This window comes from Littorina saxatilis, linkage group LG13, assembly GCF_037325665.1.
Source record: "Littorina saxatilis isolate snail1 linkage group LG13, US_GU_Lsax_2.0, whole genome shotgun sequence".
Taxonomy (NCBI): Eukaryota; Metazoa; Mollusca; class Gastropoda; order Littorinimorpha; family Littorinidae; genus Littorina; species Littorina saxatilis.
Genome location: NC_090257.1, coordinates 32,456,630 through 32,480,921, shown reverse-complemented (window position 1 = coordinate 32,480,921; position 24,292 = coordinate 32,456,630). Strand labels below are relative to the sequence as shown.

Below are 24,292 nucleotides of genomic sequence, written 5' to 3'. Positions count from 1 at the left end.
AGGGCCATATCAGGGCGGTGCTGCTTTGACATATAACGTGCGCCACACACAAGACAGAAGTCGCAGCACAGGCTTCATGTCTCACCCAGTCATATTATTCTGACACCGGACCAACCAGTCCTAGCACTAACCCCATAATGCCAGACGCCAGGCGGAGCAGCCACTAGATTGCCACTTTTAAAGTCTTAGGTATGACCCGGCCGGGGTTCGAACCCACGACCTCCCGATCACGGGGCGGACGCCTTACCACTAGGCCAACCGTGCCGGTATGCTTCAGTACAGTGACTGTGCAGTGTATAAAATATTGCAAAAGGAGGTGAAGTGTTTGATTAACAGCAGGATAAATTCCAAACATTTCTTCTTTCATATGCAGATATTTCCAACCTTACTCACAACACAAGTAATCATGAGAAACAAAAACAGCACACATTCAGCTCAGGGAAGAAAGTTTAGGAAATAAAATCAGGGGAGGTAAAAAATCTCGGTGAATTCCCGAGGCGGGGTCAAGGAGAAGCCACACCCCCCCCCCTTCCACCCTCCCTGTGGGGGTCAAGAGGATGAAAGCCCCAAGACAAAATTACAGCATCCTAGTGATCATTTTTCACATTTATTTAGATTAAAGTACACTACATGAAAGGAAATGCCCCAAAAGTAATAAAAGAAAAGAAAAGAAATTACAATAAACAAACACATCTTGAAGAGTTTCAGCACTCGATCCTCATCTACATGAAAATGGATATACCCAATATTGTAAATGGAAACTTATTTGGACATAATTTTCAAAATCGGGATTCCTGATTCGAACTTTCATACTGTCATAAATGATGAACACACACACACACTGGTAACAGGGATACACCCACTCAATAAAACACAAGACAGCAGCGTTATCATAGTGTCAGGGTGCCATGTAAACGACAGTCAACATATTGCAAATTCAGACCTGTTTACCCACACTTTGACTTTGGTGTACTTTTCACCGAGATTCAGTGTATTTTCAAAATATTGAGCATATTTTGCAACTCACAAGAAACATTCACGAGCTATTGCTTCAAGGGCAGCAATAACATTTTCATTTCCGAGGTGTATGTACCAGTGCAAAATGGTATTCCTTACCTGGTTAACATGATAACCGACTGAACACACGTTTGTGTCCACATATATGTCACAGCTAGGTCTCCAAAAACAGACGACAACAATAGCGGCAGATAAAATCTCGTAATATCCTGTCTCACGTGATTACATTGACCAATCGTCAAAGCTGGATTTTATCCACTGGGCTATCGCGAGAACAGGTTTGGCAACCTACTTTCGATTTCTTCTTCTTCCATTTTGTGATCACGATCAAACTTGATTTTTTTATGATTGTCGTATTTTTTTCTCTCCAAACGTATTGGTCGTATCCTTGGCAACTTTGCGTACAAAATACGGCAAAATCGTATGGGTAAACAGGTCTGCAAATTTGAGATGATACAGAAGTATTACAGGTAAATCTTCAATCACACAGTACAGACTCACAGACACACCTGTGCTAAATGTGCATGCCTATATACCCATACACACACACACACACACACACACACACGCACACACAGCAAAATGACTCCTACTTCCTTTCTCTCTCTCCCTCCTTGTTCACAATTTCAAAAGAACTTGTAATTTCATGACTTAAATCGTGAGGGTATAATGCATTAAAACAATCGCATCAAAGGTCATGGGAGTAATTAGGTAAGTTGAACAAAAGTTGCACATTTCAAAAACAGAAAAAAAAACCAGAAAAAAAAAATTAAAAGGAATTTTTTTTTCAAACAGTTCAAAATGTCATTTATAAAACTGTCAGTACTCAAGTAAAACCCAACAGTGTGTATCAAAACAACAGTGAACGAATATCTAAAACTGTACACCCAAAATGAATTCATTATGAATCAAATACATAAACAAAATCAAGTATAATATCACATTATTTAAACCTGAAGAAATCAAACTGATTCTGAATGGAAGCGTTATACACACAAAAACAAAGATGTCATTATGTATCAAATACATAAACAAAATCAAGTATAATATCACATTACATGTATTTAAACATGAAGAAATCAAACTGATTCTGAATGGAAGCGCCGTTATACACACAAAAACAAAGATGTCCAAACTATGGAAGAAAATTGAAGGTGTGTAGTAACAGTCACAAAAATGGAAATGATCATGTAGAGACAGTTTTCTTGTACGCTGGAACCCAAGGCGCTTTTAAAACCTCATTTTCTCCAGAGAAAATACTCTTGCCTTTAGTGAGGCAAACTTTTCCATGTGACATTGTAGGCCAGTTACTAGCGAGGGCTGTGTCTCCTCAAATGCTCCTAATTGTCTATGTCTTTCTTTCTTTATTTGGTGTTGAACGTCGTTTTCAACCACGAAGGTTATATCGCGACGGGAAAAGGGGGGAGATGGGATAGAGCCACTTGTCAATTGTTTCTTTTTCACAAAAGCACTAATCAAAAATTTGCTCCAGGGGCTTGCAACGTAGTACAATGTATTACCTTACTGGGAGAATGCAAGTTTCCAGTACAAAGGACTTAACATTTCTTACATACTGCTTGACTAAAATCTTTACAAAAATTGACTATATTCTATACAAGAAACACTTAACAAGGGTAAAAAGAGAAACAGAATCCGTTAGTCGCCTCTTACGACATGCTGGGGAGCATCGGGTAAATTCTTCCCCCTAACCCGCGGGGGGACCAGGGAGGGGTAAATCCTTCCCCCTAACCCGCGGGGGGACCAGGGAGGGGTAAATTCTTCCCCCTAACCCGCGGGGGGACCAGGGAGGGGTAAATTCTTCCCCCTAACTCGCGGGGGGCTCTTGCTTTTAGTGAGGCAAACTTTTCCATGTGACATTGTAGGCCAGTTACTAGCGAGGGCTGTGTCTCCTCAAATGCTCCTAATTGTCCATGTGTACAATGTCACATGTAAAAGTTTGACTCAATAACATTGCCTGTTTGGTCTATCACTCACATACCAACACTTTGATGGCTGCATGGTTTTTGGTAAGTGTTTTATGGAGACAGAAGGTGTACTATGCAAGTTCATCTTGTCGCTTTGGACAACAGAAAAAAGAACCAATGACGTTACCCACAAAACAGTTCTTCGTAGAAAATGACAAAAATATTCCTTCTTTCTAAAACAATAAAACAATTACAGGTAAAACTTAAAGAATAAAACCTTTTTTTTTTAAAGCTTGAATTTCCTAACAACACGGATACAAACATTTCAGTTACATTGAATAAACCTCCTATTTTTGTAGGAAATAAACAAAAAGTCAAAAACAACGTATGGAGAGAACGTCAGTCTCCCATATGTTTAATTGCCACATAGAATCGTAGCTATTGATGGAGCTTTAGTTGCATTTCCAATTCCTCAGAATCTGCAAACACAAACTATATACATGAAGATCCTCACAGAGACTGTTCTAATATTTAGCCTTACAAATGAACCAGCACCATTAAAAGGTCAAAGATGCCCATATCACATTCGAGAAAACTTTTCAACTATTAAAGCTTTATATATGTACACAACATAGAATGTTAGCAAAAACAAAATACTGCCTTTGAATAACCCGAGTCATTAGACATATTTGTGGCTAGTTTTCAATGGTAACTTAATTTTCAGGTTTTTGTGTTTAAAAAACCCACACTTTTAACTGAAACATGTACACATGCAGGGAGGGATATAATATTCCGATATCCACATGAAACAACTGTTAAATGATGCATGCAAAAGTTCGATATCTAAATAAATTGCACTCGAGAAACAGGATGATCTAATGCAGTCAGCTGGTTTAAATGCTATGGTTTGAGATGTGTCCCGTAACATATCAAAAAAGTAAAACACAATAAGGGGTTAAGCCTTGTGATTTGACTGATCTTTTATTCATCACATATGTACTCATGAGCACAAATGTGCATGCGCAAACATGCATGCATGGACACACTCACACACAGAAACACACGCACAACACACACACACATGACACACAAACATGCACACTGAGTCCTCAATCTCCATCCTTATTCAGACATACCCATGCATGGGGCGGGGATGTAGCTCAGTCGGTAGCGCGCTGGATTTGTATCCAGTTGGCCGCTGTCAGCGTGAGTTCGTCCCCACGTTCGGCGAGAGATTTATTTCTCAGAGTCAACTTTGTGTGCAGACTCTCCTTGGTGTCCGAACACCCCCCGTGTGTACACGCAAGCACAAGACCAAGTGCGCACGAAAAAGATCCTGTAATCCATGTCAGAGTTCGGTGGGTTATAGAAACACGAAAATACCCAGCATGCTTCCTCCGAAAGCGGCGTATGGCTGCCTAAATGGCGGGGTAAAATCGGTCATACACGTAAAAGCCGTGGGAGTTTCAGCCCATGAAAGAACAAACAATACCCATGCATGCCTCCATTCAATGATCAGGGAATTTTATGTGTGACAATGTCACTAGGACATTTCAATCTGTACTCCCATAACATTGTGTGAATTTAATGTTTAAGACATACGCGTTCCAGAATTAAGACATTTACACCCAGAAAGAAGGAATTAAATACAACCTTTCTTTCTTTATTCATTTGGTGTTTAACGTCGTTTTCAACCGTTCAAGGTTATATCGCGACGGGGAAAGGGGGGAGATGGGATAGAGCCACTTGTTAATTGTTTCTTGTTCACAAAAGCACTAATAAAAAAATTGCTCCAGGGGCTTGCAACGTAGTACAATATATGACCTTACTGGGAGAATGCAAGTTTCCAGTACAAAGGACTTAACATTTCTTACATACTGCTTGACTAAAATCTGTACAAACATTGACTATATTCTATACAAGAAACACTGAACAAGGGTAAAAGGAGAAACAGAATCCGTTAGTCGCCTCTTACGACATGCTGGGGAGCATCGGGTAAATTCTTCCCCCTAACCCGCGGGGGGACAACCGGGTCTTGACATCTCAACTTGTGAATGTCACTTAACATGACATTTCGTTTCATTAACTCTATTATCCCACTGCTGGGAAATTCGGGTCGCTTCCTCCCAGTGGAAAGCTAGCAGCAACAAGAGTCGCGCTACCCAGGTGTATGCGTGTTTAGGTGTAATCAGCCACCTGCACTTATGGCAGTATGATCGAGGTCTTTCACGTGCCACTGTGGTGACACGGGGGTGGGACATGAATACGTCTCAGAGTCTGCACAGAAAGATGACCCGTGTCCGTCGCTGTCTGGATTGGAACCCGTGACCTTAGGATCACAAGTCCATATTAAGTGCTCTACCCACTGAGCTACCCAGCCCCACATCAATGCTAATTATACTTCAAAAATGTGTATAGAAGTTTATTACTGTAAATGCTTTTTTTTTTATCAAGTTCAGATATTGAAGCACTTCCATGAGCATGAAGTGGCCAATGCAATATTCTATCCCAATAGAATCAATCCCTGAGGGCATTAAACTAAAAAAAAAGGAGGGGGGGGGGGGGGGGGGGGGCTGGGAGAGCTGGGAGGGCTTCACTTTCAAAAGTCCGGCCTTGCAAGGTCACACGCATGCATTCCTCAAAACATTCCTCCTTTAATAAACTTTTTGCTTGCTTATGGAAGGCGCTTGTGGAATTCGTCTCCAACAAAATTGCTCCAATGAATTTTCTCCTGCAGGATCATACTGTGGTATCATGGTAGTCTCTGAAACAGTTCACTCTTGAAAACTTCACTAGCACAGTCATGTGTCTTCTTCTTCTTGTTTGCTCCTTATAGTCACGTCTGAATTGTGCTTGTTGAGAAGTCCAGTCTACGCAAGTCCGCTACCCTCACTGGCTTCCAGCATTGTTCGGAATGGGGATTCAGGCTTGGACATCAGGACCGAAGGACGATCAAATTCGGCCACCTGGGTAGTGAAAAAAAGGGAAAAATGTAAAGAAAACACATGGAAACAAAACACTACATCTCAAGTGAAGCACGTACATCTATGCCAATCTAAAGTTGGAAGTGAAAATTAGCGCCCCCATCCCATAAAACACCCAGTAGGTGCAGAAACGCTAACCTGAGAGCATAACGAGACTTTGCTGACAGAGGAGAGACCTTCATCAAGAAGCACTATGTAAGATGTACGTCTTGTAGTGAAAGTCAAAAGTCTTAGAAAGCAAGACTAAATATCCTGTAGAGAGAGAGAGAGAGAGAGAGAAAAATTAAGCAAGAGAGATATCAAATAAATAAATTCTCACTTTTCCGTCATCCATGACCAGAATTTTATCACAGGACAAGACCGTGTTGAGACGATGGGCTATAATTAGCATAGTGCAATCCACGAAGGCTTCCCTCAAGGTCGCCTGGACAAGGGCATCTGTCTCAGTGTCGATGGCTGCCGTCGCCTCGTCCAACATCAAAATCTGAACATGGTAACAGAAAGTGATTCAAAATGTCTTTCGACCAGACTTTAGCAGGTGGAAGAAACCTGGTCAGTTTGTAGTTGGATTCAGTCTACCATCGAACGTATATCAAACGGCTGTCGATACCATTTTAAGCCTGCTTTAAAATGCCTTTCATGCATTTGCACACCTTAATATGTACGCATTATATGTACATTTCCGGGTTTAACAACTCACTGTGATATTAATTATTAAAACCATGTATTGTGCACTCTTTCACACACACACACACACACACACACACACACGCGCACATACACACACACACAAACACAAACATGCATGCATGCACACACACACACACACACAAACACGCATGCATGCATGCACACGCACACAAACACAAACGCATGCACACACACACACAGACACCCCCCCTCACACATACACACTTCTGATAACTCAGCATGTAGCATGTTATACCTTGCTGTGTCGGAGAAGCGCCCTAGCCATACACAGTAACTGTCGCTCTCCCACGGAGAAGTTTTCTCCGTTCTCCACGACCGGTGCATCCAGCTTCTGATCCAGAGCTGCTATCTGGGGAAAGAAAAGAGAAGTTACAGAAGCTTCCTGGCTGATTTGTTGGAAATTGGCTTCAGAATCAGAATTGTATCGCTATATTACTGAAATGGAAAGGTTTAGGAATAGAGAGAGAGAGAGAGAGAGAGAGAGAGAGAGAGAGAGAGAGAGAGAGAGAGAGAGAGAGAGAGAGAAAGAGAGAGAGAGAGAGAGAGAGAGAGAGAGAGAGAGAGAGAGAGGGAGAGAGAGGGAGAGAGAGAGAGAGAGAAAGAGAGAGAGAGACTAACATACACACAAACGCCAGCAAGCCCCCCCCCCCCCACTACACCCACAGTTAAATATAAACACACTAAACAACCCCCCCCCCCCCACACACACACACACAAAGGAAAGAAAAATGAGACAGTCAACAACATGAAAACCGTAACAAATTTAACCAACCTAACAAACAACCAACACAGACACAGCAGCAACCCAGCCAATTTTAACCCTATCAGAATCATTACTCAAGAAACTCACAGCGTCTTTTATGTGGCACTTTCCAAGTGCTGTCCATAATTCCTCGTCTGCGTGCTGGTTGAAAGGGTCAAGGTTGTATCGCACCGTACCCACAAACAGCACAGGGTCCTGGGGGATTATCGACAACTTGGAGCGAAGGTCTTCAAGACCTATCATGCCAATGTCAAGGTCATCAATCTTGATGCTTCCACCTGACAGTTCCACAAGACGGAAGAGCACCACGCCTAGAGTCGACTTGCCTGAAACAATGAAACAGAAAAGTTATACAAGGTTTCAGTAAGAGCTCTTACATGCAAATGAAATGTGCAACAAGAGTAAGTGAGATTTATATGCGAAACCATGTAATCTTCTGGCACTTGAGAGAATAACATAAATGCTCTCACTTACTCTTGTTGCATATTATATGAAGTCTTATATCGCGCGCGTATCTCCAGACTCGGACTCAAGGCGCAGGGATCTATTTACACAATACATCACGCATTCACATCGGCCAGCAGATCGCAGCCATTTCGGCGCATATCCTACTTTTCACGGCCTATTATTCCAAGTCACACGGGTATTTTGGTGGACATTTTTTTTTATCTATGCCTATACAATTTTGCCAGGAAAGACCCTTTTGTCAATCGTGGGATCTTTAACGTGCACACCCCAACGTAGTGTACACAAAGGGACCTGGTTTTTCGTCTCATCTGAAAGACTAGCACTTGAACCCACCACCTAGGTTAGGAAAGGGGGGAGAAAATTGCTAACGCCCTGACCCAGGGTCGAACTCGTCTCTCGCTTCCGAGCGCAAGTGCGTTACCACTCGGCCACCCAGTCCTTGTTGCATATATGTCATACCGATTTATAGCTTTATTCTCTCAGGTGCCAGGAGATTGGTTCCACATATTTGTCACTGCATTCTCCTCGTTGCACATGTGGTATTGACCGGCACGGTTGGCCTAGTGGTAAGGCGTCCGCCCCGTGATCGGGAGGTCGTGGGTTCGAACCCCGGCCGGGTCATACCTCAGACTTTAAAATTGGCAATCTAGTGGCTGCTCTGCCTGGCGTCTGGCATTATGGGGTTAGTGCTAGGACTGGTTGGTCCGGTGTCAGAATAATGTGACTGGGTGAGACATGAAGCCTGTGCTGCGACTTCTGTCTTGTGTGTGGCGCACGTTATATGTCAAAGCAGCACCGCCGTGATATGGCCCTTCGTGGTCGGCTGGGCGTTAAGCAAACAAAAAACCAAACAAAAAGCTTTATTCTCTCAGGTGGCAGGAGATTGGTTCCACATATTTGTCACTGCATTCTCCTTGTTGCACATGTGGTATTCATTTATATCACTTTCTTCCCTTTCTCAGATCTCAAAATGGCACTGCTCAGTTGAAAATGGAAGAATTTTTGGTGTCTATTGTCATTTAAACTTGACTTTCGTCAAGAACTCTCGCCAATCTTAAGTCGATTGCAGTCAAGCATGAACAACATTACAGCCATGGGTGTACAGAGAGATTAAGACATATGAATATATACCCTATCACCACTCTTCCCTTTACAATAAAATTCCCAAGCTTTTCAAGTTGAAAATGTAGCTGCTTTATTCCTCTTTTCCAAAAACTCTTTCACGCACAATAACTCAAAGGTGATGAAGGATTAAACTCACCAGAACCAGTCCTTCCCACAATGCCAATCTTCTCCTTTGGGTTGACCTTGAAGGACACGCCCTTGAGGGTCAAGGGCAAGGATTCCCGATAGCGCATCTGAACCTTGTTGAAAGTGATGGCGCCCTTCTTTGGCCAACCGTTGCTGGGCCGCTTGTCTGGGATGATGCTTGCTGCCTCTGGTTCTACTGTCTGAAGACATACCAGCAATGAACACATCAGAGTCAACCACAGTGGAACCCCACCCATAAGACATCCAAAGATTTGAGAAAATCAGGTCTTTAAAACTTTAAGGACTGGGTGGCCGAGTGGTAACGCACTTGCGCTCGGAAGCGAGAGGTTGCGAGTTCGACCCTGGGTCAGGGCGTTAGCAATTTTCTCCCCCCTTTCCTAACCTAGGTGGTGGGTTCAAGTGCTAGTCTTTCGGATGAGACGAAAAACCGAGGTCCCTTCGTGTACACTACATTGGGGTGTGCACGTTAAAGATCCCATGATTGACAAAAGGGTCTTTCCTGGCAAAATTGTATAGGCATAGATAAAAAATGTCCACCAAAATACCCGTGTGACTTGGAATAATAGGCCGTGAAAAGTAGGATATGCGCCGAAATGGCTGCGATCTGCTGGTCGATGTGAATGCGTGATGTATTGTGTAAAAAATTCCATCTCACACGGCATAAATAGATCCCTGCGCCTTGAGTCCGAGTCTGGAGATACGCGCGCGATATAAGACTTCATATATATATAAAACTTAAGGGGTTCTTAGAATGGGGGTAAATATACAGTGGTTATGAAGAGAAAGTCTGAGAAAACAAGGCCTTACAAGGGAGGAAGTCTAAAATTGGGGTGTCTTAAAAGGGACGTTCCACTGTACTTACAATTTGAACCACAGGAGCTTGTATCCAATAGCCGGTCGATCATTATTTACTCCTTAATCCCTACAGTCTCCTTACTACTACTACTCACTAAATAGTAGTAGTAAGGGTAAGCATGCAGCAGTAAATAATAAGCATGCAGGAGTAAATAATGATCGACCGGCGGTTGGATACAAGCTCCTGTGATTTGAACACACCGTGAAACCCCACATTAAAGACCAAAAAAAAAAGTGGGGTAGGGTGGAGGGTCTCAAAAGGGGGCTTCCACTGCACCATGTTATTAACAAAACAAGCATTATACCCCTTCGCAGCAACAGTACCACATCATTGATGTGTAACACCAGTTTTTCATACCCAGTGCCTTGTCACTCTTCATTCAGCACCTAACACCAAGAGATTGTTCTGATGTGTGGGTTTAATTTATTACCCAGAAACAGCTTGGTATAAAGTCAGGCCTACAAAAAAATGAAACAGAAAATCCAGCTCAACGTCGCAACACTGTGAACATGCCTCTGCCCAGGTCTGACTACAGTAACATTGCTGCCATTTCTGGAAGAACGTACATTGTTCTTAATTTAAAAGCATCTACTGGGCACTGAAACAATCGAACAACCATGGATAAAATGCAAAGCGTTTCTTCTGAACTTGATTGGCCAAATTAGACACTCAGTAAATTCATTATGCTCTCCTCTCCCTCCATGGGGGCAGCATTGCATTTAAGACTCTCAACACACACACACACACACACAATTAACACACACAAATTAATGCACGCATACAGGCAAGCATACAGGCACACATGCATACCCCCCCCCCCCCCCAACACACATGTGTATGCACTCATGCATACCCCCCCCCCCCACACATGGTTGAATGCATAGACTTACAAAAATAAGAACACAGATCAAGCTTCAACACAAACTTACCTTGGAGTAGTCGAATATTCTCTGTACTGATGTAAACCTGGCTTCTGTTTCTATGGCCAAGCGTACAGTGAACTGGAAAAGGCCTGTCATCTGGAGAAAAAAAACTACATAGAAAAATGTTTCTTGCATCTTTCAAAAAACCCAGAGCACAATGCAGTGATACAGATGTCAGAAGAATTATAATTAAACTCTAGTATGCGGTAGTCACTGTAAATCATAGCACCCACATTGTATGCTTGAACATAGATGTTGTGTTCTTGTTGTTTTATTTTACTATTTCCCTATCACGTTGATAGAAGATGTGTGTGTGTGTGTGTGTGTGTGTGTGTGTGTGTGTGTGTGTGTGTGTGTGTGTGTGTGTGTGCGTGCGTGCGTGCGTGCATGCATGTGTGTGTGTGTGTGTGTGTGTGCATGTGTGTGTGTGTGTGTGTGTGGTGTGTGTGGTGTGTGTGAATAGAATAGAATATAGGATAGAATAAAATAATGTTTATTGTCATGAACCAGTAAAGTTATTGACACAACAAACAACAAATAATGCATGATACAATGCTAAAACAATCCGTAACAAATTTGCCAAGACGAACTTGAACTTCGTCTTCTAAGAATAAGTTACTTGGATTTTTGTTAGCATATTTCATATTGATATGTGAAGCATCTTCTTTAAATTCATCCCTTAATTTAACATATTTATTTATATTTATGTTTGTGTATGTGTGTGTGTCAGTGTGCGTGCGTGTGTGTGTGTATGGGTGTGTGTGTGTGCGTGCGTGTGCAAGTGTGTGTGCATGTGTGTGTGCGTGTGTGTGTGTGTGTGTAAGTGTGTGTTTGGAGGGTATTTAAAGGGTACGGTCCACTGTTCAATGCGTGTGTGTGTGCGTGTGTGTTTGGAGGGTATTTAAAGGGTACGGTCCACTGTTCAACTGATCACATCATTCAGCAAGTTGTACTGACCTGTACAGACGAAGACAAGGCCAGTCCGGCCATAGCGGGGGTGATTGTGTCGTTGGTCAGCACAATGATGAGACCGGTGATGCTGGTGACCGCCATGCTGATGAGGTCAAGACGCAGTGCCAGCCACCGGTTGGAGATGAAGAACATGACGAAGGGAACGCTGTTGGAGTTTAGCAGGTCACAGTATCTGTGAGAAGGGAAAAGAAGTGCAGGTTAAATTGGCAGAGAGAAAGTAGGACAAAACGACAGAAGCAAACAGAAAAGATCCAAGTCTCTTTTTCCAATTCATGTCAGTGCCTTTGCATGGAAGCGGAGCGGGGATGTAGCTCAGTCGGTAGCGCGCTGGATTTGTATCCAGTTGGCCGCTGTCAGCGTGAGTTCGTCCCCACGTTCGGCGAGAGATTTATTTCTCAGAGTCAACTTTGTGTGCAGACTCTCCTTGGTGTCCGAACACCCCCCGTGTGTACACGCAAGCACAAGACCAAGTACGCACGAAAAAGATCCTGTAATCCATGTCAGAGTTCGGTGTATTATAGAAACACGAAAATACCCAGCATGCTTCCCCCGAAAACGGCGTATGGCTGCCTAAACGGCGGGGTAAAAAACGGTCATACACGTAAAATTCCACTCGTGCAAAAAACACGAGTGTACGTGGGAGTTTCAGCCCACGAACGCAGAAGAAGAAGAAGAAGAAGCATGGAAGCAATTATTCATTCATGTACTGAAACTAAAGAACTTAGAAAGCACGAACACTGCTGTACATTAGTTCTCCTAAAATCGGCAAAAAGGAAATTAATACATGTAAAACATTCCCACTCACTTTTTCAGAAACTGTGAAGACCTGGAGTATGCATGAATAGTATTGATGCCCTGAACACTAGCGGTGATGTGACTGATGAGGGGCGACCTGGACACCATGTCCAGACGCTTGATCTCGCGCACCGTTTGCGTGAAGATGCGGAAAATGACGATGAAGAGGATGAAGAGGGGAACTATGGCGATGAGAAACCACGGAGCGACATAGGTGATGAGGCCCAAGGAGAAAAGCACGTGCAGAACGTTGCCTAGAAACACTTCAGCCGTCAAGGGCAGCCGGACGTCAACTGCAAAGAGAAAATAAATAAATGAATAAATGAAAAATAAATAAATGAATATATAAATGAATAAATAAATGAATATATAAATGAATATATAAATGAATATATAAATGAATAAATAAATGAATAAATGAAAAATAAATAAATGAATATATAAATAAATGAATAAATGAATAAATGAATGAATGAATGAATGAATAAATACATACATAAATAAATAAATAGTAAATACATAAATAAATGAATATATGAATGAATAAATAAATGAATAAATGAATGAATGAATAAATAAATACATACATAAACAAATAAATAGTAAATATATAAATAAATGAATAAATAATGTAAATAAGTAAATAATGTAAATAAAAAAGACACCACATAAAATAAATGAAACAGTTGAACACTTGAATATGTACGTCGGAGTTTTAATATTGGCTGCTACTCTGAACTGATACCAATACCGGCTTAATGGTTACTTGACCTGATTGAATTTTTCATCCAAGAACCTGTTAACAAACCTTCCAATTCACCTTTGCATCATTACATTTTTGCACTAGCAAGCTAAAGAACAATTTAAAGCCCATAGATATACACACCTTCATCCATATCAGCCGAGAACCTGTTGACAATCCTTCCAATGGGTGTGGTGTCGAAGAAAGACATGGGGCATCTGAGGATCTTCCCAAACACATCGTCGTGCATGTTGCTGGAAGCTTTCAGCGTCACCTGTAAGCAAAGAAATATGTCAATGCCGTCGAACCTACCTGAGCGACCACCTCTTGATGGCAACCATCTGCCCACAATCACCACATCTTAAGATTCCCAAGATGTTTATGTCTATATAACCAACCTTTCCATGGCGACCACCTCTTGATAGCAACCATCTGCCCACAATCACCACATCTTAAGATTCCCAAGATGTTTATGTCTATATAACCAACCTTTCCATGGCGACCACCTCTTGATAGCAACCATCTGCCCACAATCACCACATCTTAAGATTCCCAAGATGTTTATGTCTATATAACCAACCTTTCCATGGCGACCACCTCTTGATAGCAACCATCTGCCCACAATCACCACATCTTAAGATTCCCAAGATGTTTATGTCTATATAACCAACCTTTCCATGGCGACCACCTCTTGATAGCAACCATCTGCCCACAATCACCACATCTTAAGATTCCCAAGATGTTTATGTCTATATAACCAACCTTTCCATGGCGACCACCTCTTTAAATAACAACCACCTGCCCTGAATAACCGATCGCAGAATCCCAGACAATTTTTTCTTCTTCTATAATACATGTAATTCACCTTTCCACAGTGACCACCTGTACGTAACAACCTCTTTTGCTCGGTCCCTTGGGTGATTATTCTAGACAGGTTTGACTGTACAGTGGAACCCCCTTTTAAGACCCCTAATTTCAGACTCCCTCCCTTTTAGGACCCTGTTTTTTCAGACTTTCTGTTCATTACCTCTGTAAATTTACCCCCATTTTAAGACTCCCTCCTTTTTAAGACCTGATTTTCTCCGATTTTTGGAGGTCTTACAAGGAAGGTTCCACTGTCCTAGTTTCTGGGTGTGACTTTCAGAAAGTAAGCCAGACTGACCTTCATGAAGGCGACACCCTTGATGACAAGGAAGATGATCATGGCGACCACAGTCATCCCATAGATCAGCATGAACGTTGACAGCATGGGGTGGTCGGACATGCTCTGACTGATCATCGTCTTGTTGCCAACCTGGATTGTCGTGTTCTGTAACAGAAATAAATAAAAGTGAACTAAAAACACACAAAAAACACACAAAAAACAACACAAAAAACGCAAAAAAATCAACAACAACAAAAGCGAAAATTCAATCTGTTTTTGTTGTTGCTGCATTTACTCAAAATCTCAATTTTCTATGCAGTTTCAATAATAAAACCAGTCTCAACATTTTAAAGGTCCAAATCATAATCTTGCCAAGAATTCTATTGCCTTCTTGGTCCCCAAGTTTGTAACTTCACAGAGGATAGACTCAGCAATTGATCAGTTCCACTAGTATTTAATGATTCATGTACCATGCTTTCCGCCAGCTGTGAATGTCTAACCTCAAGTCGACTTCGCAAGGCTGGCTGCATGAAGCTTAGGCACTTAGGCAACAAAAAAAAGGGTCTGTTTACGGTAACATAGGCCCAAAAAATAGGGTCGGTAGGTCGGGATTTTTTTTATTTTATTTATTTCTTTTTTTCTCCAAAAAACCATATTTTTACGTTATTTTGCGATTTTTTTCCCCCCAAATGCCAAAAAAAAGTCTAGGGTCGCGCGAAAAAAATAGGGTCGGTCGGGTTACCGTAAACAGACTTTTTTTTTTTTTTTTGGCCTTACATTAATTTTGGTAAAATGAATTCGGGCTCATTTGGGACCACCTCAAGCGTCTCTGAGGTTTTACTTCGTATACAGCAGACATTCAAACTTTGAACCTGCTGTTTAGCATTACAATACCCGCATGTGCCAATCATCCTGTTTATTCATCCTATCAAAAACAGCATACATGCACACAAGAACAGAAAAAAAAGAAACCTGGCGTGGTCTCAGAGAGCAATGCCTATTTTGATTCATGTCAAATGTCATAATTTGGTTAAAAACAAAACAAACATATAACGTATATTGGCTGAAATCCTCCAAAAGGAGGAGGGTTTTAAGCCTAAGACGGGCGGGGATGTAGCTCAGTCGGTAGCGCGCTGGTTTGTATCCAGTTGGCCGCTGTCAGCGTGAGTTCGTCCCCACGTTCGGCGAGAGATTTATTTCTCAGAGTCAACTTTGTGTGCAGACTCTTCTCGGTGTCCGAACACTCCCGTGTGTACACGCAAGCACAAGACCAAGTGCGCACGAAAAAGATCCTGTAATCCATGTCAGAGTTTGGTGGGTTATAGAAACACGAAAATACCCAGCACGCTTCCTCCGTATGGCTGCCTAAATGGCGGGGTAAAAAACGATCATACACGTAAAATTCCACTCGTGCAAAAAACATGAGTGTACGTGGGAGTTTCAGCCCACGAACGCAGAAGAAGAAGAAGAAGCCTAAGATGCACACAAGAACTCTCACCCCACTGCCCTGGCCCAGCCAGTACGTCAGGAACATGGAGGAAGAGTTCTGGGTGGCGATGGTGATGAGGAAAAGCAGGAAGAGACCAAAGATGATGCAGAAACCGCCACACGCCTTAACGTAGTCCTTGATCACCTGGAACCCCAGACCCCCCTTGTTGCTTTCCTCTGCCGCGATCAGCTTGCCTTCTGTTTTCTGGGCACCCTCGCTTTGCTCCGTTTCTGGTGAAGGCAAGAAAGTTCTGATAACGTTGAGGTTCTTTACTGATTATTGAAGTACATGTACTGGTATGATTCTGACCTCACTGAAAGAGTGTGTATGTGTGTGTGTGTGTTTGTTTGTGTGTGTGTGTGTGTGTGTGTCTGTGTTTGTGTGCGTCTCTGTGTGTGTGTGCAGGTGTGTGTGCATGCATATGTGTTTGTTGGTTTGTGTATGTGTGTGTGTGTGTGTGTGTGTGTGTGTGTGTGTGTGTGTGTGTGTGAGTGCGCCATCATGTCCATTCTTTTCCCTTATTATATGTTGTATTTGTCTGACCTCATGGTTGTAAAACATTGAGCCATTGTGCTATTAACCTTTTCTCCTTTTCAATAAAGATGACACTCTCTCTCTCTCTCTCTGAATACCTCCCTCCCTCTCTTTGAAATTAATAAGTTGAATCTGAATCCTTTCCTCACACAGAACATACTTACTGGCAACTACTTCCTCTGTTGTGCTGACTTTGGAGTTAACACTGAACGCTCTCTCTATCAGCACACGATGCTTATCGTCGTGACTGTCTGTCGCTGAACTGGTGCACGACAACGCTCGTTCAATGCCTGCCGTTCTTTGGGACGAGGCATGCAGCTCTCCACTGGCTGCAACAGTCAATAGAAACAGTTTGATGACATTTTAGTTTCAACATTTAAGTTAAACTTGGTATGGGGAGATCGGGAAAAATCCTAGCCTTTAACCCATCTGGCGCAGACAGAAGCAGAACCCCGTGCTCCTGCTTTCTACACAACCCTCCCAAGTGATTGGCCCCTCCGATGATTGTCCGAGTAAAAACAAGGGCATTCACTCTTTCATAACCCATACAAACCCGACAGAGTTATTTCCGGAATTCGTCTATAAGTCTGCCTGAAAATGCTTTACCTTCTTCGCCCTCTTCTACCCCCGACGTGTGTTCCTTGTAGTAGACTCGCATGAGCGAGGCATACTCTCCGTTTTGCGTCATAAGGTCGTCATGGTGACCCGACTCCACGACCTGTCCGTCTTTCAGGAAGATGATGTTGTCACACTGTGGTAAATACTGCACACACAGAGAAGTATGGATGATAAGTTCAAAAACTGCATTGTACAGACTTGGGAACCCCTGTTTTGCACTTGGGAGTATTCTCAAGCAAACTTGGTGTATTTTCAGATAAATTAGCGTACCCCACGCAGCATTTGAACATCCATGATTCAAACATGTTCACACGCGTCTGTCGCCCCGTTAATAAAGTTTAACAATACCATTAATACAAATGCTTCTTTCAATGTTTACTGCCAAAAACTGTAATCAAGTACTGTCATATTTTTTTCCACTGACCATACTGCTCATTTTCTAGACAATAATGGTACAGAATATTAACCAAAATCATATTAGGCTAGGACTTTTTCTCATCATATTTTTTTACACTGACCATACTGCTCATATTCCAGACAATAATGGTACAGAATACGCCGAAATCGTAGGCTAGGAATTTTTCTCGTCATATTTTTTTCCACTGACCATATTGCTCGTATTCTAGACAATAATGGTACAGAATACGCCAAAATCGTATGGGTTCCCAGGTGGATACGCTGCACTGTATGTTTGACAAACTGTATGTCGTATTTCTCTTTCTGTGAGCTTGATGGGATAAGGCTTTGTGTTCTGTGGAACATGATATGTATTGTATTGAATCTCTCAAACTCACTGCTTAGTACACTTTTTCTAGTTTTGCCTGCTAAACTAGGTTCTTCTTGTTGTTGCATTTAATGTTGATGTTGCTGCTGTCGCATAGTACGTCGTGTCATCAGTAGATGTAGCAGTAATTTTATCAGTAGTAACTTCAGTATTTTTACCAAAGAAGTAAGGTAAGCTAGGAAGGCAATTCCATATAGTTCTGCAAGGTTTCCTTGATGGAAATTCAAGTTGCTGTCTTCCTCGGGAAAGCGAACTGCCACACAGTATGTCGCTACTTAGTTTTTCCTCTGATTTTTCTGAATGCGTTCGTTTGTGTGACTTTTTCCGTGAACTTGGGATCTTTATCATGCGCAAGTGTGTTCGGACACCAAGGAGAGTCTTAAACAATGTTGACTCCCGCAAATAAATCCCTCGCCGAACCTGGAGTTTGAAACATGCTGACAGCGACCAACTGGCTTCAATGCCAGCATGCTAACGAATGAAAATTCATTTATTTGGTCCCAAAGAAGCCTCCATTGGTGAAAATTTGACTTTGTTTTTGTGTGTGTGTTGTCCTTGTATTGGTGAGAACAGATTTCGTTTGTTTTTCTTCTCACCCACAGTCATTTTGTTATTTAGAAATTAATCTATCAATTTTATTTATTTGTTTGTTCGTTCATGGGCTGAAACTCCCACGGCTTTTACGTGTATGACCATTTTTACCCCGCCATTTAGGCAGCCATACGCCGTTTTCGGAGGAAGCATGCTGGGTATTTTCGTGTTTCTATAACCCACCGAACTCTGACATGGATTACAGGATCTTTTTCGTGCGCACTTGGTCTTGTGCTTGCGTGTACACACGGGGGGTGTTCGGACACCGAGGAGAGTCTGCACACAAAGTTGACTCTGAGAAATAAATCTCTCGCCGAACGTGGGGACGAACTCACGCTGACAGCGGCCAACTGGATACAAATCCAGCGCGCTACCGACTGAGCTACATCCCCGCCCAATCTATCAATGAATCTATGTTTCACACCTGAAGCTGATGGGTGACGAAGATGACAGACTTTCTGGCGAGAACACCACTGATGCATTTGGTGAAGATGTGACGACCGATGTGAATGTCTACAGCGGAGAGGGGGTCGTCCAGAAGATAGATGTCGTTGTCACTGTACAAGGCACGGGCAAGACTGATACGTTGTTTCTGTCCTCCGCTCACATTGATGCCTCTCTCTCCTATCTGCATAGGAAAAAATTATGATAAGAATAACATGCTACACTAAATATTTGTTAGAAATATATTGTTTGCAGATTGTATTGTGTGTGTGCGTGTGAGTGTGTGCAGGTGTGTTTGCGGGCATGTCATACTGAGAGAGTGTGTGTGTGTGTGTGTGTGTGTGTGTGTGTGTGTGTGTGTGTGTGTGTGTGTGTGTGTGTGTGTGTGTGTGTGTGTGTGTGTGTTTGTCTGTGCATGTGCATGCGTACATGCGTGCAAACGCGCGCGTGCGTGTGTGTGTGTGTGTGCATGCAGACATTCATATGTCGCGTCGCTGCATAAAAGTTAAATATGCTCATGTATTTATATTTGTGTCTTCTCTCTCTCTCTCTTTGTCCTTTCAACAAATAGTCACCTCAGTGAGATCTCCTGTGATCAGAGAATCAAAATCGGTCTGCAATGCACACGCTTCAACCACTGTGTTGTATCTGAAATTGATCAAATGCGAACGTAAGCAGTCACTCTCAATTTTGGGATTTTTAAAAACAGATCATACAAAAATTAATTTTTTTATCAAAATAAATAGAACAACCAAAAGCTAACTGATACAACTGACATTAAACTGTTTAAAATTGTTGAGTAAAATCTTAAGGGCTAAGGTGATTCTAGAGGATATTGTACTGTAACATTTAACACAAGTAAATTGGCTTGGGCTCTGGTGATTTTGTAGGTGCGTGGCGCACACATGCACGCGAGCATCAGCACACATCAGCCAGTGCGCATGCATGCACACACACACACACACACAGAGAAACACGCACACACACAGAAACATGCACACACACACTCACGGACGCACACACACACAGATGCTTGCATGCACACACACACTCACGGACGCACGCACGGATACATGCATGCACACACACACACACACACATCCCCTCTCCTCCCTCCCCTCTCACGCACAGAGCAGCCACATACTAACTTTTCCTCATCATACGGGGAGCCAAAAAGGATGTTTTCTCGCGCCGTGGCGTTCATAATCCAGGCTTGCTGAGGGACGTATGCCAAGCTGCCACCCACTGAGATTGTTCCTGACACTCTCTCCATCTGGAATCACAGTTATACAGCAACGGAGGGAATAATGCACAACATCTTCTTCTTCGTTTATGGGCTGAAACTCCCATGTTCTCTCATGTTTTTTTGTACCCTGCCATTCAGGCAGCCAATGCACAACATCAAAAGAAATGGAAACTGAAACTCAGTGATCACACTAGCACATCACATGTTTCTTGCATACTTGATGCATTCCTGCTGACATCACACTAGCACATCACATGTTTCTTGCATACTTGAGGCATTCCTGCAGACATCACATGCACATTTAAAAAGTCAGTTGCCTGTGACATATATATATGAGCCTTTGCCAAAAGGTGCCATTTCGGACCCATGTATTTTTGGAAAGCAAGTGTAATTAACTGGATTACCCCAACATGTTTACATGTATTGTGCTTTGAAAAAGGGAGTTTGATGAATGCTTTTTTTAATGTTTTGAAGCCTGTTGTTGTTGTGAATGTTAAATAAAAAATAAAATGTTTTAAACATACACCAGAAACGGCCCCGAAAAATTTTGGACATTTTGGTGTCCTCGGGAAATTTTCGATTTTTCATGGTCTGCATCACTTTATCGGTTTTAATCAGCGTATTTCATACAGTCTAAGCATGCAACTCTTAGTAGAATGTGCAACAATCGTAATTAGAACCAGAATTTACCGAAAACCTCGCCCAGTAAATACCCGGTTATTTTCGAAGGCCTCATGTCCGCAGACCAACTTGTTTACAGATTCGATTTTCGCCGGTCTTGGTGCTTTGAATGGCCGCCATTTTGGATGAAAACGATAGTTTCGTGTTCGAGGAAATAAAAGCAGTGTGTTGCATTTGAGTCAGAATTTGCGAAGTTATTGTATCTAGCAGCTAAAAAGAATCGATGGAGTTTAATGTCCGAAAGTAACGTTTGACACATTTTGTTATTTTTGCAATTTTCACAAAGAAGTTTCGCGAGTATTTTTTTCAAAAGCGTGGAAACCACTAGCTTTGCTTCTTTGGCGTTTCCGGTCACCGATTCGATTAAAATCATGGAGACGACGAGCCGTAAAGTTGAGAAAATATTGTACTGTCTGTTCAGGGTAAGGTGTAGATCTATACGTAACGTTTGACACTTTGTAGATCTAATGTTTGACACTTGCCCATAATTCTTCTCCCGACGAATTGAATTAGCTTATATTATCCCATGACCTGCCTCTTTATCTCTGTTAGCTGAGGAGGTGATTATTCTGAATATTCCATCACAACCATATGGATATCCTATGGATATCCTATGGATATCCCATCACAACCGAGTTTCGATCTCAACTGTCATTGGTCATTGTCTTTGATTTCAGAGTACAATTGAATAATTTATGGAGGTCATCTGCATATTCAGAGTTTACAGATGGACTACTTTTTACAATTAGTCAAGTTTTGACTAAATGTTTTAACGTATAGGGGGGAATCGAGACGAGGGTCGTGGTGTGTGCGTGTGTGTGTGTGTGTGTGTGTGTGTAGAGCGATTCAGACTAAACTACTGGACCGATCTTTATGAAATTTGACTTGATAGTTCCTGGGTATGATATCCCCAGACTTTTTTTCTTCATTTTTTCTTATAAATGTCTTTGATGACGTCATATCCGGCTTTTCGTGAAAGTTGAGGCGGCACTGTCACGCTCTCATTTTTCAACCAAATTGGTTGAAATTTTGGTCAAGTAATATTCGACGAAGCCCGGACTTCGGTATTGCATTTCAGCGTGGTGGCTTAAAAATTAATTTATGACTTTGGTCATTAAAACTCTGAAAATTGTAAAAAAAAAAAAAAGTTTTTATAAACGATACACATTTACGTTCATCTTATTCTCCATTATTTTCTGATTCCAAAAACATATAAATATGTTATATTTGGATTAAAAACAAGCTCAGAAAATTAAAAATATAAAAATTATTATCAAAATTAAATTTTCGAAATCAATTTAAAAACACTTTCATCTTATTCCTTGTCGGTTCCTGAAGAGAGAGAGAGAGAGAGAGAGAGAGAGAGAGAGAGAGAGAGAGAGAGAGAGAGAGAGAGAGAGAGAGAGAGAGAGAGAGAGAGAGAGAGAGAGAGAGAGAGTGAGAGAGAGAAAGAGAGAGAGAGAGAATGAGAGAGAGAGAGAGTTTGTTTGTTTGTTTGCTTAACGCCCAGCCGACCACGAAGGGCCACACACACACACATACACACCCACATACACACACATACACACACACACACACACACACACACACACACACACACACACACACACACACACACACACACAGAACCCGACGACTGAATATGTAAGTGATCCACGTGTGAAAACCAAAACATAACAGCGCGATGACAGCCAACATTTCTATCCCCGACTGACAAACAGTAACACTGCATGCAAACTGACTTGGGTCAACGATCAAACCAGCACGGCCCGAACTGAATTTGTTGCGCTGCCATTATCGTGCGCAATTCTGGTAAAAATATAAACCCGGTATGCCGAATGGAGTATAACGAAAGTCGATGTCAAATATACACAAGGATATTTTAAAATGACTTTCAAAATGTAAAAGCAGATAGCAGACCTTTTTATAAGCAATTTGAATGACTGAATGTCTACATACAAGTCGAATGACGCCGTCCATTATGCTGACAAATGGGAACTAGCTATGCGCATGAATTCATTGACATGAATTTCCGACTGCGGAGGCTTTTGGCAAGCTGAAAACAGGCACGGGCAGGTTTTAGTGGAAAAAGTAAGTGTTTTTAATGAAAACGTCGGAGTAATGGGATAAATAGCTTACACACTCCGAGTTCTGATTATCTTGCATATTGTGTAACCTATATACAACTGCTTGCTACTTTTGGAGGCAAATTTGATTGAAGAAAAATTCGATCCTCTGTTTTTGTTAATATCCGTGTTACGATTCAGGAGGATACGTTCATATCCGTGTAACGATTTAGGAGGAGACATTTATGTCTTTGTAAATATTGTAGCCAAAGCTGAAAAAATGCTTTTGGGTTAGCAGGGGGAAGGAATATTTCCATGAGATTGTTTTAACACAACCCCCCCCCCCCCCCCCCCTCCCCAACATAAAAAAAAAAATCAAAGTTTTTTTTTTTTAAATTTGGATTTTGCTAGGATTTTACGTACAACTAATTAAAAAAATTCGATTTGATTGAGAACCTTGTTCCAGATGTACCTAGACATTAGGTTAAAACTGTATTCTAAATGTCTGTTTGAATATTGTAGTTATTTTTGACATTTTCATTGATTTCATGTCCACTGACTCCATGTAACACGTGACAGGTAGAACGCAGATTTGACCTGTTTTGAACATGATGTTACTTTTTTTGTGGTGCTTTGATGTTCCATAATTACCTAATCTTCAAAATATGAATGTATCCTAATATCACAGTTGTCATTTATAACATTTTGAATAATTTCATGTCCACTGACACAGTGTAACATGTGACACGTAGAATGCTGTTATGACTTGCTTTTAACATGTTTTGCTATTGTTTCTGTTTTCATATTCCATAAATAACCTAATCTTTAGATTGTAAATGAAAAGTTAGTGTATGTATAACATTCTGGTTGTTATTTCAAATATTATGAATATTTTCATGTCCATCAATATTTTTGTAACACGTGACACCTACAACAACATGTTTAACTAGTTTGAGCAAACTGTAACAACTTTTAGGTATATTTTTAACATGTGTCAGTGTTTCTGTTGAAGTGCTATATTTTATTTTAGGGTTTATACTTCTTGTGGTTACTTAGCAGAAAGTATCAGTTTTGACTTTTATGATGTTTGAGCGTTTTGCGACATTACGTGACACTGCATTCAAGATTTGGCTCCAAATGTACTTTTAAAGACTGATAATGCTTCTGCAGGGTCTGTTTACTAGAAATAAATCATTACCAGTTGTATGAAATGATATTAATGGCTTCTGTGGTCAGTTTTGTTGCACATGTGGCTTTTCTCAAAATT

The 24,292-nt window shown here is 41.6% G+C and overlaps 1 protein-coding gene across 1 annotated transcript in view; it reads right to left on the bottom strand.

Annotated features, from left to right (window-relative positions):
• Positions 1-5,514: 5,514 nt before the first annotated feature.
• The window catches only part of LOC138945521 (ATP-binding cassette sub-family C member 5-like), a 109,543-nt gene continuing 90,765 nt past the window's right edge, over positions 5,515-24,292 (bottom strand). Inside the window, exons 15-30 of the mRNA XM_070316956.1 lie at positions 20,181-20,305; positions 19,608-19,680; positions 19,013-19,216; positions 17,202-17,358; positions 16,760-16,924; positions 16,071-16,291; positions 14,591-14,737; positions 13,573-13,702; positions 12,697-12,979; positions 11,877-12,063; positions 10,926-11,015; positions 9,130-9,319; positions 7,488-7,726; positions 6,873-6,986; positions 6,246-6,410; positions 5,515-5,908 (exon numbers count right to left, since the gene is read on the bottom strand). Coding sequence (XP_070173057.1) covers positions 5,813-5,908; positions 6,246-6,410; positions 6,873-6,986; positions 7,488-7,726; positions 9,130-9,319; positions 10,926-11,015; positions 11,877-12,063; positions 12,697-12,979; positions 13,573-13,702; positions 14,591-14,737; positions 16,071-16,291; positions 16,760-16,924; positions 17,202-17,358; positions 19,013-19,216; positions 19,608-19,680; positions 20,181-20,305 — 2,586 coding nt within the window. The 3' untranslated portion in view covers positions 5,515-5,812. The remainder of the gene's footprint in view (positions 5,909-6,245; positions 6,411-6,872; positions 6,987-7,487; positions 7,727-9,129; positions 9,320-10,925; positions 11,016-11,876; positions 12,064-12,696; positions 12,980-13,572; positions 13,703-14,590; positions 14,738-16,070; positions 16,292-16,759; positions 16,925-17,201; positions 17,359-19,012; positions 19,217-19,607; positions 19,681-20,180; positions 20,306-24,292) is intronic.